The sequence below is a fragment of the Erithacus rubecula genome, assembly GCF_903797595.1.
Source record: "Erithacus rubecula genome assembly, chromosome: 3".
Classification (NCBI taxonomy): domain Eukaryota; kingdom Metazoa; phylum Chordata; class Aves; order Passeriformes; family Muscicapidae; genus Erithacus; species Erithacus rubecula.
This window is the reverse complement of record NC_136689.1, coordinates 128182512-128201647: the sequence shown is the minus strand read 5'-3', so window position 1 is coordinate 128201647 and position 19136 is coordinate 128182512. Positions and strand designations below refer to the sequence as shown.

General features: G+C 41.1%; 1 protein-coding gene across 1 annotated transcript in view; it reads left to right on the top strand.

Annotated features, from left to right (window-relative positions):
- Positions 1-19136, top strand: part of NCALD (neurocalcin delta) — a 57479-nt gene that overhangs the window by 22117 nt on the left and 16226 nt on the right. The window contains exon 2 of the mRNA XM_079301413.1: positions 17846-18242. Within this exon, the coding sequence (XP_079157539.1) occupies positions 17865-18242 (378 nt within the window). The 5' untranslated portion in view covers positions 17846-17864. The remainder of the gene's footprint in view (positions 1-17845; positions 18243-19136) is intronic.

Here is a 19136-nt window from a genome sequence, read left to right as displayed (position 1 = left end):
GTAACCTAACCAGGCGGTGTCTTGTCTTCTCTTGAAAGTGTCCCCCCAGTTAATGCTGTGTACATCCACACACTTCATATAAATAGTTCATATATGTACTACATGAAAAGACAAAGATGAATTTTCAAATTCAAATAGCTGGAAATGTTGGAATTTGGGTGATCTGTGCTTTCTCTCTCAACTCTTCTGGAGTGCATCTCTTCCATATAATAGAGCACATACATTAGTGCAGTCAGCTATGCCTTTGCAATATGCTTCATTTTTGTGACACCCCTTGGAAAGCAGTTGCAGAAATCCAAGAGTGGAGTCTCTTTGTGAATAAGGAAAATGGTTTCAGAGAGAGTGAATTTACTGACAATTCAAAAACACCCCAGTGTCTTTTATTCAGTGCATCCTCAAGTAGAGAGGGTCTTGCAAATCGGTGGAATCTGCCCAGCATCACACCACAACTCTCCCCACAAACAGTTTGAATGTTCAAGGGGATTACATGCATGACTGTCCTAGAAAGTGTAACTTTGCCCATTTGCTCAAGTCCTGTCACTATCTCAAAAAGTATCTGGAGAGTTTTCCATTTTGAACAATCCTATCTATATGTCTTTGTCAGAATGAAGAAGATGCGTTGTTGTTCCACAGTCATTACTTTGCACCTTTCAGTGGTGTCTCAGTGTGTTCCTAGATCATCTCATCAAGGACCCGCAGTTTCCTCTGTGAATGAGCTATTCTAGATATTTTTGGTTGAATTTTAGTTAAATATGCTTCTGTTATCAGCTAGCTTTGTAAATGAAAGGGATCAGAATATATAAAAGCTTCAGAGTTCCCAAATGAAAAAAGCTGATGTCTCATATGGCCATTCAGTAGATAAAGGAGTGAAAATCTGCTGAGATAGACTCCTGCAGGAAAAAAAATCATCAACAGAATAATGCTTTTTTGTTTGTGACTAGTTTCAAAGTTCACATAGAGAGGCTCCTTTCTTTGAGGATCTCACACATATTCTGAAGAAAAAATATTTTAATGATAAACCTGAGCTGTCTGATCTTCCCAGAGCATCCTTGTTTACTTTGGGCCCACTTCAAAGCTATGCTTAAAAGATCTGGTTTTTTTTTAATAAAAAGTGAAACTAGTGTCTAGGTGAAATGTGTAAAATACAAGGATATCCATGCTTGTGACTGTCCAAGGGAAGCTGGACAGCACATTCTGTGTTCAGTGTAAAACCCCACATGCTGCCTGGCACAGAGGGCATGCAGAGGTATGTCCCCAAGTTTTTGGAAGATTTTTGGACTAGCAGGCCAGTTCACACATCCCTTGCATGTGTGAATGGATGAACAACATAAAGTTGGCCATGAGCCAGCAGTGCCCTGGCAGCCAGGAGGGCCATCCCTGTCCTGGGGAACATCAGGGACAGCATCACAGCCAGGCAAGGGAGGGATTGTCCTGCTCTGCTCTGAGCTGGGGCAGCCTCACCTCCAGTGCTGGGGGCAGCTCTGTGTGTATAAAGGCATTAGAGAACACCCAAATGATGGCAACAAAGATGTGAAGGGCCTTGAGGGGGGCTGTATGAGGAGGAGATGAGATCACTTGTTCTGTTCAACCTGGAGAAGAGGACCTCAGCTTCCTCATGAAGGAAGAGGAGGGGCAGACACTGATCCCCTCTCTGTAGTCCCTGTGACAGGACCCGAGGCAATGGTCTGGAGTTGTGTCAGGGGAGGTTTAGGTTGGATATCAGAAAAAGGTTCTTCACCCAGAGGCTGGTTGGGCACTGAAGCAGCTTCCCAGGGAAGGTGTCACAGCATCAGCTTGGCAGAATTCAAGGAACCCCAAATGGAATGATCTTGGGCACATGGTGTGACTCCTGGGGATGGTGCTGAGCAGGGCCAGGAGTTGGACTTGATGTTCATCATGGGTCCCTTCCAACTCAGCTTATTCTGTGATTCCCTGACTTACACCTCCTAGTTGTTAAAATGATGGCAAAATCTGCTTGTCTGCAAGATGAGTGTTCCCAGTTCAGGGCTGCCATCTGCCTTTGTTTCCTGCTATATTTCATTGCCATCAGTCCAGAATTAGAGAGGTCATCACTTGTGTGCATGGACATTAGTACTCATATAGTGTGAAACAGGTGCTGTCATCTGGATGGTTTAGCAGTATTAGAGACTTGTAAGGGAGGTGATACATTTTTTTAACAAGAGTTTATATGCTTTGAAACAACAGAATGTACCTTTGGAGTATACTGTTGCAGGCTGGCATCTGTAGGAAGAGAACAGTAAAGAATTTTTGCCTGGGCTGGAGGGAGGTCATACCTGGAAATAAGTTTTTTCCTGAAGTCTCCCACTGGGTTTCAAGTGTCCCCCCTGCTTTCCCAGTTCATCATCTGGATTCAATTGTCCCAAGAACTAAGACGTGCCAGGTGAAATCAGGCCTTGCCAAAGCCCCTATGGTCTTCAAAACCAGTGCATGCCAGATGTACTTGCCACCAGGTATGATACAGATCTTCCAATGCACCATCTGCCTCCTTTAAAATGAAGGTGGGACTGCTCCAAGGAGGTTAATGTCAACCTCCTTCTCCACGGGTATCCCTGTCTGCTCCAAATGTGCTAATTACCCTTTTCTGTCACCATTACAGTGCATTAACAATGATAAATTTACAAGCCACCTGTTTCTCTCCTATTTTATCTTGTGGCTTACTGCTTTGTCTGACCTGCTAAGGCACTTGAGAGAGTCCATTTATTTTTACCTCATTAGGGGGTCAAATAAAAAATTTGTTATGATCCTCCTTCACAAACACAGCTTCTTAGCAGCACTATTTAACCCATCTCATCCAGTGCTGCAGTATTTAGCTTTTTCTGTCTGTACCACATGCAAAATTTGGGGAGGACACCCAAATTCTGTGCTAGTGAGAGCACCCAAGGTTGTGCTGGTGAGGATTGCCCCCTGGTACTCTGCCAAGGAGCAGCACATGCAGCCCCTGGGGAGCACTAACACAGATCTTTGGGCAGAAGACAACCTCATTATTGGATTCCCAGGTGCATAACTGAGCAGTGAGTGAAGAAGGATACACAGAACTTGTTTAGAAAGACCTTTTTTGGTTTTTTTCTGCATAAGGAACAGGAAAAATCTAAGTGGTGAGATGTGCAATATTTGACAGCAGCTCCCCTGCTTTCAGCTTGGTGCTTGGGGTAGCAGCAATTGTTGTGCCAGGACTCCATCAGAGCATGTCACTGCCAGCACACAGCCTCACCCCCTGGCCCCTGCAGGTTTGGTACCACTTGCTGGCCACATGCAGCACTTTGTTGTGGCCAGCCAGCATCATGGGGCATGGCTTGTCCTCCTGATGGCCAGTGGTCCCTGCTAGGGGTCCTCCTTTGGAAGGATCTGTAGATATGTGGCATGAAGACACTCCCAGGTCTCTGTGGGATAAATCAGGATTTATTCAGGGACTGGGAATTGAGGGCTCAGATGGGACACCCCTGCCCACACAGCAGTGTGCACACTTGTTCCTGTGCACATATAAACCCAGAGCAGAGATCCCATCCTGTAAGTGAAGTGCATGAAGTCGAACTTTGGCCTCCACTGCTTTGACTACAGAAGAAAACAAGGGTCTAAAAATAAGGAAATGTTTGCCTCTTGGAAATTTTCTTAGCAATTAATCTAAGAAATATTGATGTTTCTAATTTTGTCAGAAGAGGGAGGACCATCAGCCACACTCAAAAATACCAGGTCTTTGCTGATAACTCATGAAGTGGAATGGCTTTTTAATAAGTTGCCAGAAGAAAGGTTTGCTGCCAAAATCAAGGATGTTGCTCTATCCCAGTCACACTTCTTCATCGGGGAAACTTCCAAGAAAATTTTGGCTTTCTCCCAAAATTGTTGCGTAGGATTTTTCGGGGTTTTTTTTGGTTGGTTTTTTTTTTTTTTTTTTTTTTTTTTTTTTAGTGCCTGAAAACCAGCTCCAAAGCCAACTTTACTGCCAACCTTTTAAAAGAAGTAATGACAATATATGCTAATAGGAGGTTTCACAAATCAGTATGAGATCACTAAAACCAGTCCCATCTGATCACACATGAATGAACAAGGTTGGGTTTGAACTGTGTTCCTGATATGATGATAGCTCCATCTTTCATTCAGATTGAGATCAAATGATTATTACCAAGTGCTGGGTGGTGAGTGTTGATAAGTCACTGTTTATCATCCTGTGGAGACTAATTTGAAAACATCCTTCTTTTAATGTAACTGAGTGATAGATTTTAAAGCAACTCTCAATGAAATAGATACTGTTGCTTAATGAATGGCATATATATTCACATAATGAATATTCATTAAAAAGCAGTGAGCCTCATGGTAATTCACAGGAAGATTCCCTGTGCTGCTCACTGACTTAAGTGGCTTTCCAGTGAATTCATTAGAAGGTCAAGATCTGAGACTTATTTGGTGCAACAGGATTTTTTTATTGAATAAGTGATTTGTATGGTGATTTTATATGGCACTTTACAAACAGTGGGCTGATTCTCCAGTGTTCACCCTATTTCTAGGCAGTGGAGCTTCACTGGTTTTCATAACATCAGTAGCAGAGGAGAGAATTAGGAAATACTTGATGCATGAAGTGAGAGGAAGCATGGAATGTCTGAGGAATGGGTTGGGACAGCAATTATTGGTGAAGATTATGTGGAAGGGAGAATTGCCAGCTGAAGATAACATAAGGACATCTTAAAAGCTATATAGGAGGAATGGATATTTAAAATATGAGATCTTTATTTTTATAAGGCATGATAATGAGATTATAAGAGGTTATTACTGTAGTAAGAATGGGTCATACAGGCAAACAGAGCAAGAAAAGAAATTGGAACAAATGTCAGAGACAGAACTCTGCTGGTGAGATTATGATTACATAAGAGCATACATCACTGAAAGGATCTGAAATATTGGCCATCAGGTAACTGGCAAACCTTCCATTAACCACAGGCAAAATATTCTCATTAGAGTCAGCATCTCTCATGCTTACATACATTTCTACTCCTTTCCATGTCTGAAAAGTAATGCTTCCCAGGAAAAGGAACCAGATCACCAAAATATGAATTGGTTGTTAAACATTGATGGTGATGCTGTTCAGAGTTCAGAAACTGTTCTTAAAAGAGCAACACTGATATTCTACCATTAAGGCAAAAGCAGCAAGGCAAATCATGGTAGATCAAATGGTAATAGTTTTCTATTAATTAGATACCAAATACATCTTTGCTACATATTTCTTCTGGATGATTTAACTAGAAAGAGACACAGAGATTAAGCCATGGATGGTCTTCTTCCAAGGCTTCCAAACCCTTCTGCTTCAGATTTCATATATTTCATTGTTAGGATATTGTTTTGATGGTGCATGGCATCAAAAATGGCATTACTTGCAAATGCTTATAGTAGGAATGGACATGCATAGGAAATGCAGAAAAGCTCAAGAGAAATTATGTGACAGACTTTTTCAAAGATAACAGGAAAAGTGGGAAAGACTGTGTTTCTTTTAGGGAGCTAAGGAATAGTAGTGGAAAGTAAGAGGTAGGGGAAAAGATAAATAAAGTATGGGAAAGAAAGGACAAAGTTTTATATACAAACACGTAAAAGTCCTAGACAATGAAAAATGGGGGAAGGCACTAAAACTCACATACAAGAAATCTCAGAGAAGCTGACATCTTGAGAACAGCAAAGAGGCAAAAGTACAATGGCCTAAAAATGTAACAGGATCAGCTTTTCTGTTTATTTACAGTCACTAGGAAGTGGTGAATAGTGACATTTTATTTCATGTTGAATAGAATCTGGTTTTCCTGAAGTTAAACTTTGGAAAGAAGCTTTCTGTTACTGCCACTTCTGTTCTACAGCAGTGATACAAATTGTTTGTTGTTCACATGAGAAAAAACAGTTCGTTTGTTTGAAGACAGTTATCTGATGGACTTTGTTTATTTCCTCAAAGGATGTTAGCAGTGAAGGAAGAAGTGCTGTTAACCCTTTCTTTTGTGAAGGAGTTCATTACCTTGAATTTGCAGAAAATTTTCAGTGATGGCAGAGAAGTTTTTGATATCATCATTCATATTTTTCTGTCGAGATTTCATCCTGGGTTTTACACATTATTTCTCATTGCAATTTGTGCAATGCTATAAACTTGTAAAAAAAATTGTTAAATTCATGCAAACAATTGTTTACTATACTCTGTATAATGACTATATCATGCATGGCATTTCAAAAGTTCCTTTGTAAACCAGTGCTGTCTATGGGTGTTTACTACCTCACTCAACATTGAGAACTGCTAGGGTTTTATTTATTGATAACAAGCCATAGTAAGAAAATGAGATTATACAAGCATTTGTTTACACTTGTGTCAGAGACAGAGAAGTGCAGCAAATTATTTTTGCATTTAATTTGTCAAATGTTTTTCTATGCCTCTTAAGGGAGTTTGCTTACCGACCTTTACCATGTTGTTCAAACTCCCAAATTCATTCCTGTTGAGTAATTTCTAAAATCAGGCAGCACACTGTGTTATGCATGAAGCAGCAGCTGGGTAGGACACAGCTCTGTGTTTTTCACGGCAGGCTGTCAGGACTGGATGTCATTCTGACTTTCAAAGTGAACACAAGTCAAAATATTCTTCCAGTAACTTTCTAGATTTTATCCAAGCTAAGTCTCCCAAGCTATGTTTTTTTCAGGTTGTGGTGCTCAGAGGGAACAGAATCTCCACATTAAGTGCCCCCAGACCCAGTCCCCCCAGGTCAGCTGTCCATGTAGAGTGGGGACAAGGAGGTGCTCTAAGGTGGCTTGAGCAATCATCAGATTGTCAGGAAAAAGAAGAGGCACTGTCATAGCAATGGTAACCACATCCTTGTCCATGGAAACTTTCCAGGGGGCACAGCAAAGCACCTGAACTGGGGTCCATGGCTGAGCTTCTCAAGCTGACTGTATTGCTGGAGGGGCAATTATATGGTTTTCCTGTACCTTATCTGCAGCACAAAGGTTCTATGTGAAGGCAGAGAAGAGGTCTTAGGATAGCAAAGACATTGTCTTAAAACAAAATTAAAATATTGCTTTCTTTCATTTGTGCTAAAATCCTTCATGTCAGCATATCTTCTCAAATAGAATTCATATTATGACTCATCTGGATCAAGTCAACTTTTGAAATAAAATGTATTTATTTAACTGTTAGTGTTCAAAAATAGGCATTTATCATGGAGCAAATATTCTATTTCAATTATCAATTTAAAACCTTTGTAAAATGGAAGCAGCTAACTGTGCTGCAATTTGGGAATTACGAGTTTCTTTCAAATGTAGGAGCTGTAGGCTGTGCCATATGTCACTTGGAGGATGTTTTCTCATATATTCACAGGAAAATCTTGGATTTGAATGATGAATTCCATGAACTTGGCAATAGAGCATGAGGAATAAAATAGAAGTGGCTAGCTTCAAACTCCCCTAGAAAACCAGAAGCTAGAACTTGCCATATGTCATTGATTTCCATGAGCAATGCTGAACAGTAGAATATCACCCTCTCTTGCAGCATTAAATACTGCCCTAAGTCATTAATACAAAGCAGATGGCTTTGTTGTTGATTAGAGCTGGTTAGAATCTGAAATTCCCGTTCCAAAGGAAATTTTGACATTTGTATTTATTTTCATTGCATATTGGAACAAAACATCAGAATTTCCCAGTGGGATGGATATTAAAACTGCTCTGGAAACACCAAGTTATTTCACTTCATTGGCATTGAATTGTTTTCTCAATAATATCAAACCAGTGTAATCCCAAAATTAATCAAATATAAATGCCAAAACAAAATTAATAAACACACAAAGTAATACTGAAACATTCTGCCATGTTAAAAGGAAAATATTAAATTGAAATTATAAATTCTGACATTTTTACAGAATTTGTTTTCTTGAATGTGACAAAACATTTTGCTGCATTACCTGATGGAAATGGATTCTACTGAAAAAATGCCCACCCAGTGTTGTTCATCCAGGGCCAGTAATGTACAGGATCATCTTGCAAGTTCAAGGATGTAAAAATTCTGAGAAATAAGACATGCAAAAAGAGAAACGAACACAATATATGCAGTTTGGGAACATCTTTGAAGGCTGCTTTAAAAATTCCTACAACTCCCACGAAATTCCTTTAGTCATCTAGATCTCTCTTACATGAGCTCTCCTTTGTCCAAGCACATTCAAGAGTGCTAAATGCTGGACAAATCATCCCTGGCAGGGAACTTCATATTTATGAACTTGTAAACTGTGACATTATCTCAGTGCATCTTGTTTCCATCTCCTTAGCAAAATTCTGGTCCTGACTGCCAGAACCTCCCACTCCCAATCTCCAGCTGCCTACTTTCCTGGAGAAAGTTCCAATAACTCTCTTCAATATGGAACAAAAACTCACAGTTACTCTCCAGGTAGGAATCTTCACAATCATTCCTTTCCCTATCATAAAAACATCTTTAAAAATACCCAGTTTGCCAGCTAATGGCTCCATTTTTTCCAGTATCACGATTTTTTTTTTTTTTTCTGTCAACGCCAAGTCTCTGCTGTGGGATAGGAGACCATCTGTTAACAATTTTTTTTTGAAGAGTAGTCTAAGCACAAATGTCACTCTTTCAGAGTCACACGCTATTTATTTACAAAGATTAAAAAAAAAAATCAATATCATGAATTCACATCAGCTTCTCATCTTACTTTGTGCAACAGTAGCTTTCTGCTTTAGTTTCCACTACCCTCCACCAAGGTATTGCATATAGGATTACATAAAAGGACCAAACAAGATGTAGGACAGATTAGAAACCCGATGAAGCTGCTGCTGGGTGAGTTTGGTGGCTGGTGTGCTCAGGTGCCCTGGGGAAGATTGTGTTACTGCTGGTTAGTGCCCTGCACAAAGGGGAGAAGCCCTGCAGAAGAAAGGAGAATAAACTGGGTTTGACGTGGCTGGACATGTGAGCATCAGGATAAAGACAAACAGCAGTGACCCTCATCAAGCACCCAAATCAGTGGTGCTGCTTTCTGGCAGGTCTCAGTTTACTCCATACAGGTGCTTTTTGACAAACTGTCTGTTGCACAGGTGCCCAAAGGGAAGGAGTGTTTTGTTTGAGAAACACAAATTTAATTGTGGGTGCTGGGCACTTGGAAAATGTGACCTTGAGCATTTTAGGAAATGTGGCCTAGAAAGGTATTGTAACCAATACACTTCAGGCTCACAAGTTGCTTAATGGGAGACACAGTAGCTGCAGAAAATTTCCATCATATGGATCTTGATATATGGTGTTCTGAAAGAATATTGATAGATAAAGTCACCTCCAGATGGAACAAGTGAGAGACTTTGCCAACTCCCCTGCTGTCAGCTGAACACCCAAGTTTATAAATACTGCAGATGTCCTGTGCCTAGTGAAACAGCTGAATGCAGTGAAATCTGGAAAGGCAGCCTCCTGAGGGTGGATGTCCTAATGCAATGTTAGCAAAGTCTCTCTTGCCCTTTGCCATACAAAATTAGGCGAAGGCAAACATACTTTTACAAAAATACTATTTCCATAGAGTTTTAAGAAATCAAATACATAAATATATATCTAATTCCCAAAAGAGACATCTGAAGCCTGCCAAGGCAAAGAGTTAGTTATTTTAAAGGCCTTAGATCGTTCTACCCAGGGTTAATGAACAAAATGTTGTGGTTTTTTCTTACACAGCATATGGTAAAGTGTTGTTTCTCAACTTTACAAATGAATTATTATGAACTAAAAAAAGCATGTGAATATTGGCATGGTTTTTATTGTTGTGAGTTCTAAAAGAATTAGGAAGAAATGAAATTAAATAGCAAGACCTTTTCTGAGTGCGAGAGGAGGGGTAAACAAATCTGTATGAGTTTTCCTCTTTTGTCTGGTTTATTTTATTTTTTTTTTCCTCATTTCTCATTAAGGAATAAAAAGTTACTTTCAAGCCATTCTGGATGGGTGGAGCCTTGCTGGCTCTGGGGAATGACTGTCCAACACTTACTGCATTATTTTTTGCCCTGCTCATAGAATGGTGGCAGCAGCTCCAAAAGGGACTCCAGACAGCCCAGGACACTGAGAAAAGCTGAAGTGCCAGATACCCCTTGTGTGACAGAGAAGCCTGTATTTACACCCTCTTACACTTTGGAGGTCACTGTAAATCTGGGAATGTGGATTTCTTTGTATGCACCTCCAGCAGCCCCTTTTCCATTTGTCTGCAGTGTCTACCCTGCCTGAGGTTACACCTTAACTGAGCAGGCAGCCTTCCTAAAGGTGCTTAGGTGTGCCCTGTCTGAAGCAGCAGATATTTTGTACAAAGTACCAAAAAAAGAGACCTTTATTTCCCCTCTGTGATAGCCAGGCTGTTGATGCAGCAGCACCCAGAACCTGACTGCCAGAAGGTGGAGGACAGACCTGACTGTCCTTGCAATCAAAATCTGATGGGTAGAGGTAGCCCATTACAGACACTGCTCTTTGGTGGAGAGATGTACACCAGATTTCAGTCAGGAGCAGCTTCAGAAACAAGCTCTGAGTCTGTAAGGCAGGGCTTTAAGATGGAAAGAGTGACCAGCCATGAATGAGAGAGGAGTCAGTACACAGTGGGACACGCTATACAAATGCTCATAACATGCTCATGTGCCTAATCATCCTTTTTGTACCACCCACTCCACCTTTCAGGAAATGCTTTGGAAGCAGAGGCCTTCTCTGGAAGCCCCAGTGACACTGAGGGTGATGCAAAGGTGAAACACTGTGTGTTAGTCTCAAAACAGCTCCAGCAGAGACTGTGAGCACTGCTGGGAGTAAATGACAAGCACAGGCTCTTGTCTAGTTTACCCACTGGTGCTGAAGACCCCAGCATTTACTGATGGGGCATCCCCTCCTCCACCCTCACACCAGCCCTCATTGCTAAAATGCACAAAGGAATTATGATAATGAGAAATAGAGACAAAGTGGAGCAGCTGTAGCATTTCTCAGCCAGGACAAGTCTGAAGGGAGGAGAGCTGGGCTTTTGATGTCACCAATGAGCATCTCCAAGTTTGAAACGCATGAACTCTGAGCAGCTGCTCCTGCTTGGACTGCCCACCTCAACCAAAACACAGAGCTATAAAGGATTTGCTTTTATTTTTTGTTTTGAGTTTCTAGCAGGATAGAACAGAATTGTCAAAGGAGAAATTAGGGGCACCTTTGGTAGGGGAAGGATTCTCAGTAAGGGGCTAGAGAAACAGGAAGGTGACACTAAAAACAAGAATTTAGAGCAGTGAAAATCCTGGAATCAAACTAAGATCCTAATGTAAATTAGTGAATATTGTGATGAACATGTTTGGAAGTACCAGTGGGCAACTGGATGGCACACAACTCCTCTTCCTTCTATTGATAAATAAGGCATAAATACTTAATGATGATCCCAAAGTGAGGTCCACATATCTTCCTTGAGTTTTTTAATCTTGATTTCTTCATTAGTCTTCATTCCTTTTCTTTGATGTCAGCTATAGTTTTAGCCAGACATGTTTGGGTACTTGTTTTATTGCCCTGCAAATCTGTTTGTTGCTCTTCCCTCTGAATATTAATAAGAAAATGACAGATTTTTTTTATAAATCTTGCTCATTAATTTCATACAGTTTTGCTCTTTTCCAATAGAAAAAGATAAATGGAGAGTGGTAAGGCCTGAAATTTTATTCTGCATGTATTTATTTTTTTGTTAAGTCCCTGCGTGGTTTTTAATAAATTTGGTTTTCTTTCAAAAATATGTTCCAAGATGCTGTTAAAACATAATAAGCAAAAGCCTTTCTTGGCAAGCATCTCCACACTGGCTACTCAAATGAACGTGTGAAAACAAACTAGAAATAGCCAGAAGGAAGCAAAGTGGCTGCTTCCAAGAGCTGGGGGGGCTGTTTTCTATGGGATGGAAATAATAATAATAATAATTTTTAAAAAATCTCTTGACCAGGTAGTGCTTACACTTCATGGCAGGAGACTAAAGCCAGAGAAGTTGTTCTTCCCAGCACAGCCGCTGCTGCTGTGACTATGCACTGTGTCCCACCAGGGATCCTGCACTGGCACTGGAATTTCCAGTGGGACAGTGGAGAGAAGTGCTGGAGGTGGCTCTGACCTTATGAGAGAAACTTGGCTTTTATACCAGATTGTGTTCACCAAGCCTTGACTTCTGTAAATGCACATAACTTCCCCCTTTCTGTAAGAGCATGGGCACAGATGAACCAGAGCTGCATTTGGAAGCATGTGTACACTGGATGATAAATAAAAACAGAGTTTGCTGAGACTGAGACATTGTGGTGAACTGGTATTTGGTATCTGAAGCTTTACCAAGCAATGATAGCAGCTGACAGAAGGGAAGGAAGAGTAGTTCTGATTTGGTGAAGTTTGGTAACAGGGCAATATTTTGGCTGGGAAGCCCTGGGGACACATCCCCAGACAAAGTCTCATGCTCTGAGATGCACTGCAGCTTCCCCTTGATACCCCTCCACTCCCTGCAGGGTAAGGGGGTGGCACACTGCAAGGTTTGGTCACCCAGGACAGAGCAGCACCCCTGAGCTTGTGACAGGGCTGAGCTGACAGGGACAGGCAGAGAAAGAACTGGCAGGGCTGCCAGAAGGTGATGGCAGAAGAATTCAGCTTGAGCCAGAGCCATTTCTGCTGGGCTGTGGAGACAGTGACAGGAGAAGATTGCAGGTGGGTAGGACATGAAAGAAGGATGGTGTACATGAGTCCACCTGTCACACATCCAAGTTCTCAGTAATGATCTGACAGGGAAAAACCACAGCAGGGATGGTGAGTGGAGAATTTCACTCGTTCCTCAGAGTGGCATTGCCACAGGGACTGATTTGTGCTGGAGCTCTGCTTTCTCACCATTGTTAGGTAGCAGAGCTGGCTCAGTGTGATATTGTTGTCCTGCTCAGCCTTTAGTTCATTCCAGCAGTCATCAGGAGCTAGTGCAGCTGCTTGGCAGAGACTGAAATCCCACGATTGCTGGTCTGGGGAAAATTCTCAAATTATGTGTTAGAAATGTACTAAAGACAGCATTGCACCCATAAGTGGATTATTTTTTGCAAACAGGTCAAACTGGTGCTAGAGACCAAGAAACAGAAGTTTCGGAAGACAAAAATCACAAAATGGAACTTTCATTGCTTCTTTCTGAAAAGTTTTCTGCTTTCATTTTTACAGAGTTGGTGTCTGTAGCCAAGCCTGTGGTGTGATTCACCTTGCTGTTCCCACCAGAAACAGATCAGGCAGGACTTGTTTTCAAATTGATTATTCAGACCTTTGAGGTGCTTTGTACCCTCTTAGCTAAAAAGTACCCAATAGCCTAAAATTTCCATTTTTAGAACAAGGGTTCCCTGAACAAATGCCCCCTTCTCATAATACTTTTTGCCAGCACAGGACTTCTCCTAAATGAAAATTAAGAAGTTGTCTTTGGCAGAAAGATCTCAATTAAAAAAAAAAAAAAAAAAGCATGGAGTTGTCTTGAAATGATGGATGTCAAGTTTGAAGAGTAAAAGCACTGATAGAAATGCTCATTATAACAAACCAACAGAAAAAAGAGAGCATTCATTTTTGAGGAAAGGTGTTTCAATGTTTGCATTGCTTGTTGGTTTGCACTGCACTGGTTGCAGTGGTTGCTCTGGGTTGCTGCATCTCCCCAGCTCCTGCAAGGTGCTGCTTAAGCAGGCAGTGCTTGCCTTGCTCTGAGGTTTCAGCCTGAGCTAGCAGCTGTGTGTGAGCAGCAGCTGCTGGCAGAGACCCGTGGCTGCCAGGTGTTCACTGCCCTTCTGCCCAGGCAGAGCTCCCTGCAAAGGAGAAGGCTGCCACAGCAGCACTGTCTGTCTGTCTGTCTGTCTGTCCTGTCTGCACACAGCAGACCTGCTGCACTCAGGGAAAGCCAGCAGGGCACTGTCACTCTCTGCTCATGCTGAATCCTCACAGCCAGTTGCCTGTCAAACACTTCTGTCATCTTCATCTTAACAACTCTGCACCTGGACCTGAATAGAGGAACTCCAAATATTTCCTTTAAGGAGCATGGCCTAAGACATTTCCTCAAATAATCAGTGAACAGGGATTCTTTCCATAGCAACTGCTTTGAAATGCTTTGTGACACTTTATGTCCTGATATTCCGTAGTTGTTGGCTGAAATGGTGTCAGCCTTTCAAGCCACAAACACGTCACATTCTTTTACCAAAAAATATTGCCTTAAGAATTAAGACCTTTTGATATGTTCTATGTAGTAAGTCATTCATATATATTATATCTGACAGCATTGTATCTGGGGAAGTAATTGCAGAAATGCAATTAAACATATTCATTAACCACTTAATTTGTCTTTCTTTTTGTACTCCTACAACATTTCTCAGTATTGTCAATATTTAACTTGGCCATTGTGATTGCTGTTCACTATTTACTTGCTGTATTTTGAACTTTTAATCATTTATTAGAAATTTGAAAGATCTACAGAAATGATAAAGTGTGAAAAGATGCCTAAAATAATTTTTCATTTTCATTTTGTTCTGTGCATTTATTGCTGTCATTGTAAGCTGGCATCCTCTTATTTACTGCACTCTGCCTATAATCTCATCTATTATGAGGAGTCAGACAGCAGTCTATGAAGTGATTGTAAGGATTTTCAAGCATCTTCAATGATTTTCTGTACTTGGACTGCAAAAACATTTTGGTCTGTTATTGATGAATAGAATAGGCACAATGAATCCCATTGCTGTGGTTCCTAGAACACCATCCATTAAAAAAAAACAATCTGGAGGGCAAAGAACATGGTAAAAAATCATCACAAGGGGACTCAGGAATAATGCTACTAGTTCTGACTGCATCACCTGGCATCACAGCAGCTGTGGATTTCAACCTTGTACTGCAAGTCACATGTGGTTAACTCTTCCTTCCTGCCTGGAGAACACAGGTTTTTCTGGATGTGATGTTCTGCAAGGCAGTGCACTCAACTCTTCTGTGGTTTTTATTGTTTGGTGAAAATATGTTGCATTTACAACATTGTGCAGCTATAAAGGAGTTACTTTTTAGAGTGAAATACAATCTTATTGCCACCTCTTGAAGGACACTGCCTGCACCTTACCTCACTATTTCATTTTTCAGAAGACTCTGGACTAGAAATGTGCAAGCTGAGTTTTCCATTTCCCAATGTTCAAGTTATTAAGAAGCAGGAGGGGATTATATGGCTAGTTCTAGCTCATTCCTACCTTGCACCTTAGTCAGCAGTCTTCCTCCCTGCTCTGGTGTGGAAATGCTGCCCCTGGCACTGGGGAGGAGCTGCTGGCCAGGGGTGTGGGCAGCTGTTGCCTACCCTGGGATTTTGTGAAACTGTGCCACTATAAACTCAGCCTGGCCACTTCCCTTGTCCAGCTGCTTTTCCATCCCATCCATGGCAGACCACAAAGCCCTCTGGCTGCCCTAATGTGATCCATTCCCTGAGCCAATTCCCAGCTTGTTTGTTGTGGGCCCTATCCAACACCCATGGAAGGCAACACAACTTTCATCTCTTGGACCAAGCCTATGGAACAGGGACTTCTTTGCTATCTTCAGGGCATCAAGAGCTTGGATTCCTTATAAACTGTGCATCATATTTTGATCAGGATGAAAACACAAAAGGCATTAGAAAAAATTACCTTTGAGGTGGCATCGTCCACTTTTGAAGTGTTTTGGAGGCACTTTGGAGGAAAATATATTGTTTGGTCAACACAGACAACCAAGCCCCTGAAACTGTCAGGAGATGGATATGCCCCATGGGGCAGGATTCTTCACCCTTCCCATCCTCCTGGGTGTGAACAGGGAAGCCTGTTCTCCATGAACTGGGTAGGCAGTGTGTTCAGACAGGACATACAGTCACCAGACTATGATGCTGCTGGGGTTTTGCCTTTTTTCTTTTATATGTTCTCTGTATTCTTCACACATATATTTGTAACTATTGTATTAGTGACTAGTTTTCCCAGTACTTTTCCATTGCCTCGCCCTAGGCAAAAAGAGCGAATTCCAGAGCTCCAAGCCCTAGGGGTACAAGACCCCCAGTGCTGTCTTGGTTCTTACTGGGAACCAAGGCTGAGAGAAATGAGGAGAGAACTCCAAAGAAAGGTCTTGACCTGAAGGAAAATTGTATCACCCCTTGTCCTCCTAATTAGTGCTTTCCATCAATTATGCTAATTTCATAAAAGCTATAAAATCTGTTCTCCCCTAGAGGGGGTAGGCTTTTGCAGACATCATTCCCTAGCTGCCCCTGAAGGCCTTCAAATAAATATCCACTCTTATATTCCCTCCTTACTAAAATTATATTGAGTTTCATTTCCAGGTTGGGAAAAAGGAAACAGACAGCCATTAGTGAATCCTGGAGATACAGATGGATGTAGGATGGATCCCATAGTTTTACACTTGAGAAATGCAGCTTTTTGGTCTTTTTGGTCCAAGAACACATGAAATTAAGGAATCAGTCCTTTAGCTGGGAGTTCGAAGTCCTTGGGGAGAAAAGGAGCTTCCCACAAGAAAAAAAAAGCAGCATCAACCTAGGGGAACCTCAGTTTCTCTTCCTCAAAGCCAAACACAAGAGACAGTGGATTAGCTTCAAATGGTGGCACATTTCTCAGTTGCTGCTTCTGTCATGTATTGATACTGTCTGCATTATTCTTCATCTTTTAAAAGTAGTATCTTGGTTAAGAAAGAACATTTTCTTGAATGCTCATTATCCATTCCAGTCATCATTATTAAATCCATTTCTGGGCCAGAGACTTCATTCTGACAACAGTGTGAGTCGTGTTTAAATTATTTTGCAATTCTACTTTAGTTATCCATACATCATATCTTAGTTGTGACTGTCATTCATGTGACAAATTCTCAGACAGATCCTGTCAATGGTAAAGGGTTTCCCACACTAATGTTAAGCTTCCAGTAAAACTGATGTTGCCTTTGGGAGCCAACACACTCAGGCTCCAAAACTTAAAACCTAAAGGCATTAGTGATTAGTAAATGTGCTGCACAATATTATATGTACCAACTTGCCCCAAATGAAATATAATTAAGGTGATTTAATATAATACTTCTTAATGGTTAATTTAAAGGAAATGAATTTCCAATTTCATTGTCTAGGTAGTTCTTTTTCTCCTTTTTTTTTTTTAAGATGTTTTTTCAAAGAGCTATGGCCACCCAGATTACAATTAATTACAGGTTTTGCTACAAGAAATATTAAAAAACACAGTAATAGTTTGAATGGGGGAAGCCACCACTGATAAAATCTCTTCAGATTATATCTTAATTTTGAAGTAAAATGGCAATTGGTCTGTGCCAAACAGAAGATGCAGTTTCTGGGCTGCTTTCTGGTTATAAAGATATCTATAGGGCTTTGGAGCTACTGGTTTCAGCACACACTGCAGTTGCACCTTGGTTCCATTTTGGAATAAGACCAGGGGAACATAGACCTTTGTGTCACTCTGGTTTCCACCAGAGATGTAAAAATTGATCTCATTAGGCCAGATCCTTAGGACAGTGGGGTGACTGGGATGGAGGGTATGCTGCAGCACACTGCTGCTGCTTAGCTGTGCCTTGACACATCCACTGCTTACCCCCTGAGGGCATAATAGGATGGCAATAAATGCAGTGCAATTACTGCTCTCCAGACTGTCAAAAGACAATGTAATCAGCATGTAGATTAAATTTATTAATTTTTTCAGGGTATACATGTAGTACTGGACATTGTCCAAGGTTTCATTTGATACCCAAGAATGAACTATCATCAGAAAATTCAGAATACAGCATACTGTTCTTCTGTACCCTCCAAGCTAATCAGTATCAATAATTATTAATAATTCACATGTGTTTGTTTTTGGTCTGCAGGTAATACTTTAACTCCAATATGGGAAAGCAGAACAGCAAGTTACGCCCTGAAGTCATGCAAGATTTGCTAGAAAGCACAGACTTTACAGAACACGAGATCCAGGAGTGGTACAAAGGCTTCTTGAGAGACTGCCCAAGTGGACATTTATCTATGGAGGAGTTTAAAAAAATATATGGAAACTTTTTTCCTTACGGGGACGCTTCTAAGTTTGCAGAGCACGTGTTCCGCACGTTCGACGCCAACGGAGACGGGACGATCGACTTCAGAGAATTCATCATCGCCCTGAGCGTAACGTCCAGAGGAAAACTGGAGCAGAAGCTGAAGTGGGCCTTCAGTATGTATGACCTCGATGGCAATGGCTACATCAGCAAGTCAGAGATGCTGGAAATTGTGCAGGTATGTGCTGCTCAAGGCACCCCGGGCTCCGCCCTCGCAGCAAATTGTGAAGAATGTTGTACTGAGACACTGAATGAAAAACTGGCAGCACTGGTTTGGAATCCTGTATAACTGCTGGATATAAAGTGCAATTGCACTTGGCAAAGATTGTGTCACAATTCAAATTGCAGCTTAATATCCACTGCTCTTCCAGAGCAACAGGCTGCATGGATATTTCTTCCCTAAGAGCTCTGTTGGGCTCAAGCACACCAACTAGCCTGCTGATAAATATGATTCTCTAACCCGGTCAATTAATTATGATTAATTACAGTTGAACAAAGTAGGGATATTAGAACAACCAGGCAGTGTACTTCCAAGGAAGGAAGGCTTCCTCCACAATAAGAATCAAATCTACTTTGAAATCATTTTATTATGAAGAACCAGCTCACATATTATAAAGGTGTTTTGTCTGCCTAATTCCAGTTAGGTCTGCATTATTAGAATCCTACTAGCTGTCCTCATACTAAGTTGACAGCATAGGTAAACCTTATCTGTGTAGAGGATGATTCAATACAGAGCTTCTTTGGTTGTGTTTTCTTGTGGTGTTAGTAAGAGTCCCACTTCAATGGTTTTCTCCAACATGTTTTTGCCCTTGAGGCACATCACTCTATTGAAAGATTTAAAACATTTTTATATGGCAGTGTATTTACACAGCTTGAATCTGTATAATACAGCACCGTCAAAAAAAAAAAAAAAAACACCAAAAAAAACAAAGGAAAGCCTGTTATCAAGATCCTTTCCTTTCCCTGGAAATTTTGAAGTGCTAACAATGTACTGTATTATTCAGACTTATATTTGCACTGAAAACCAAGGGAAAGCAACGCACACAAATTACAGACTGTGATGGCAAGATGT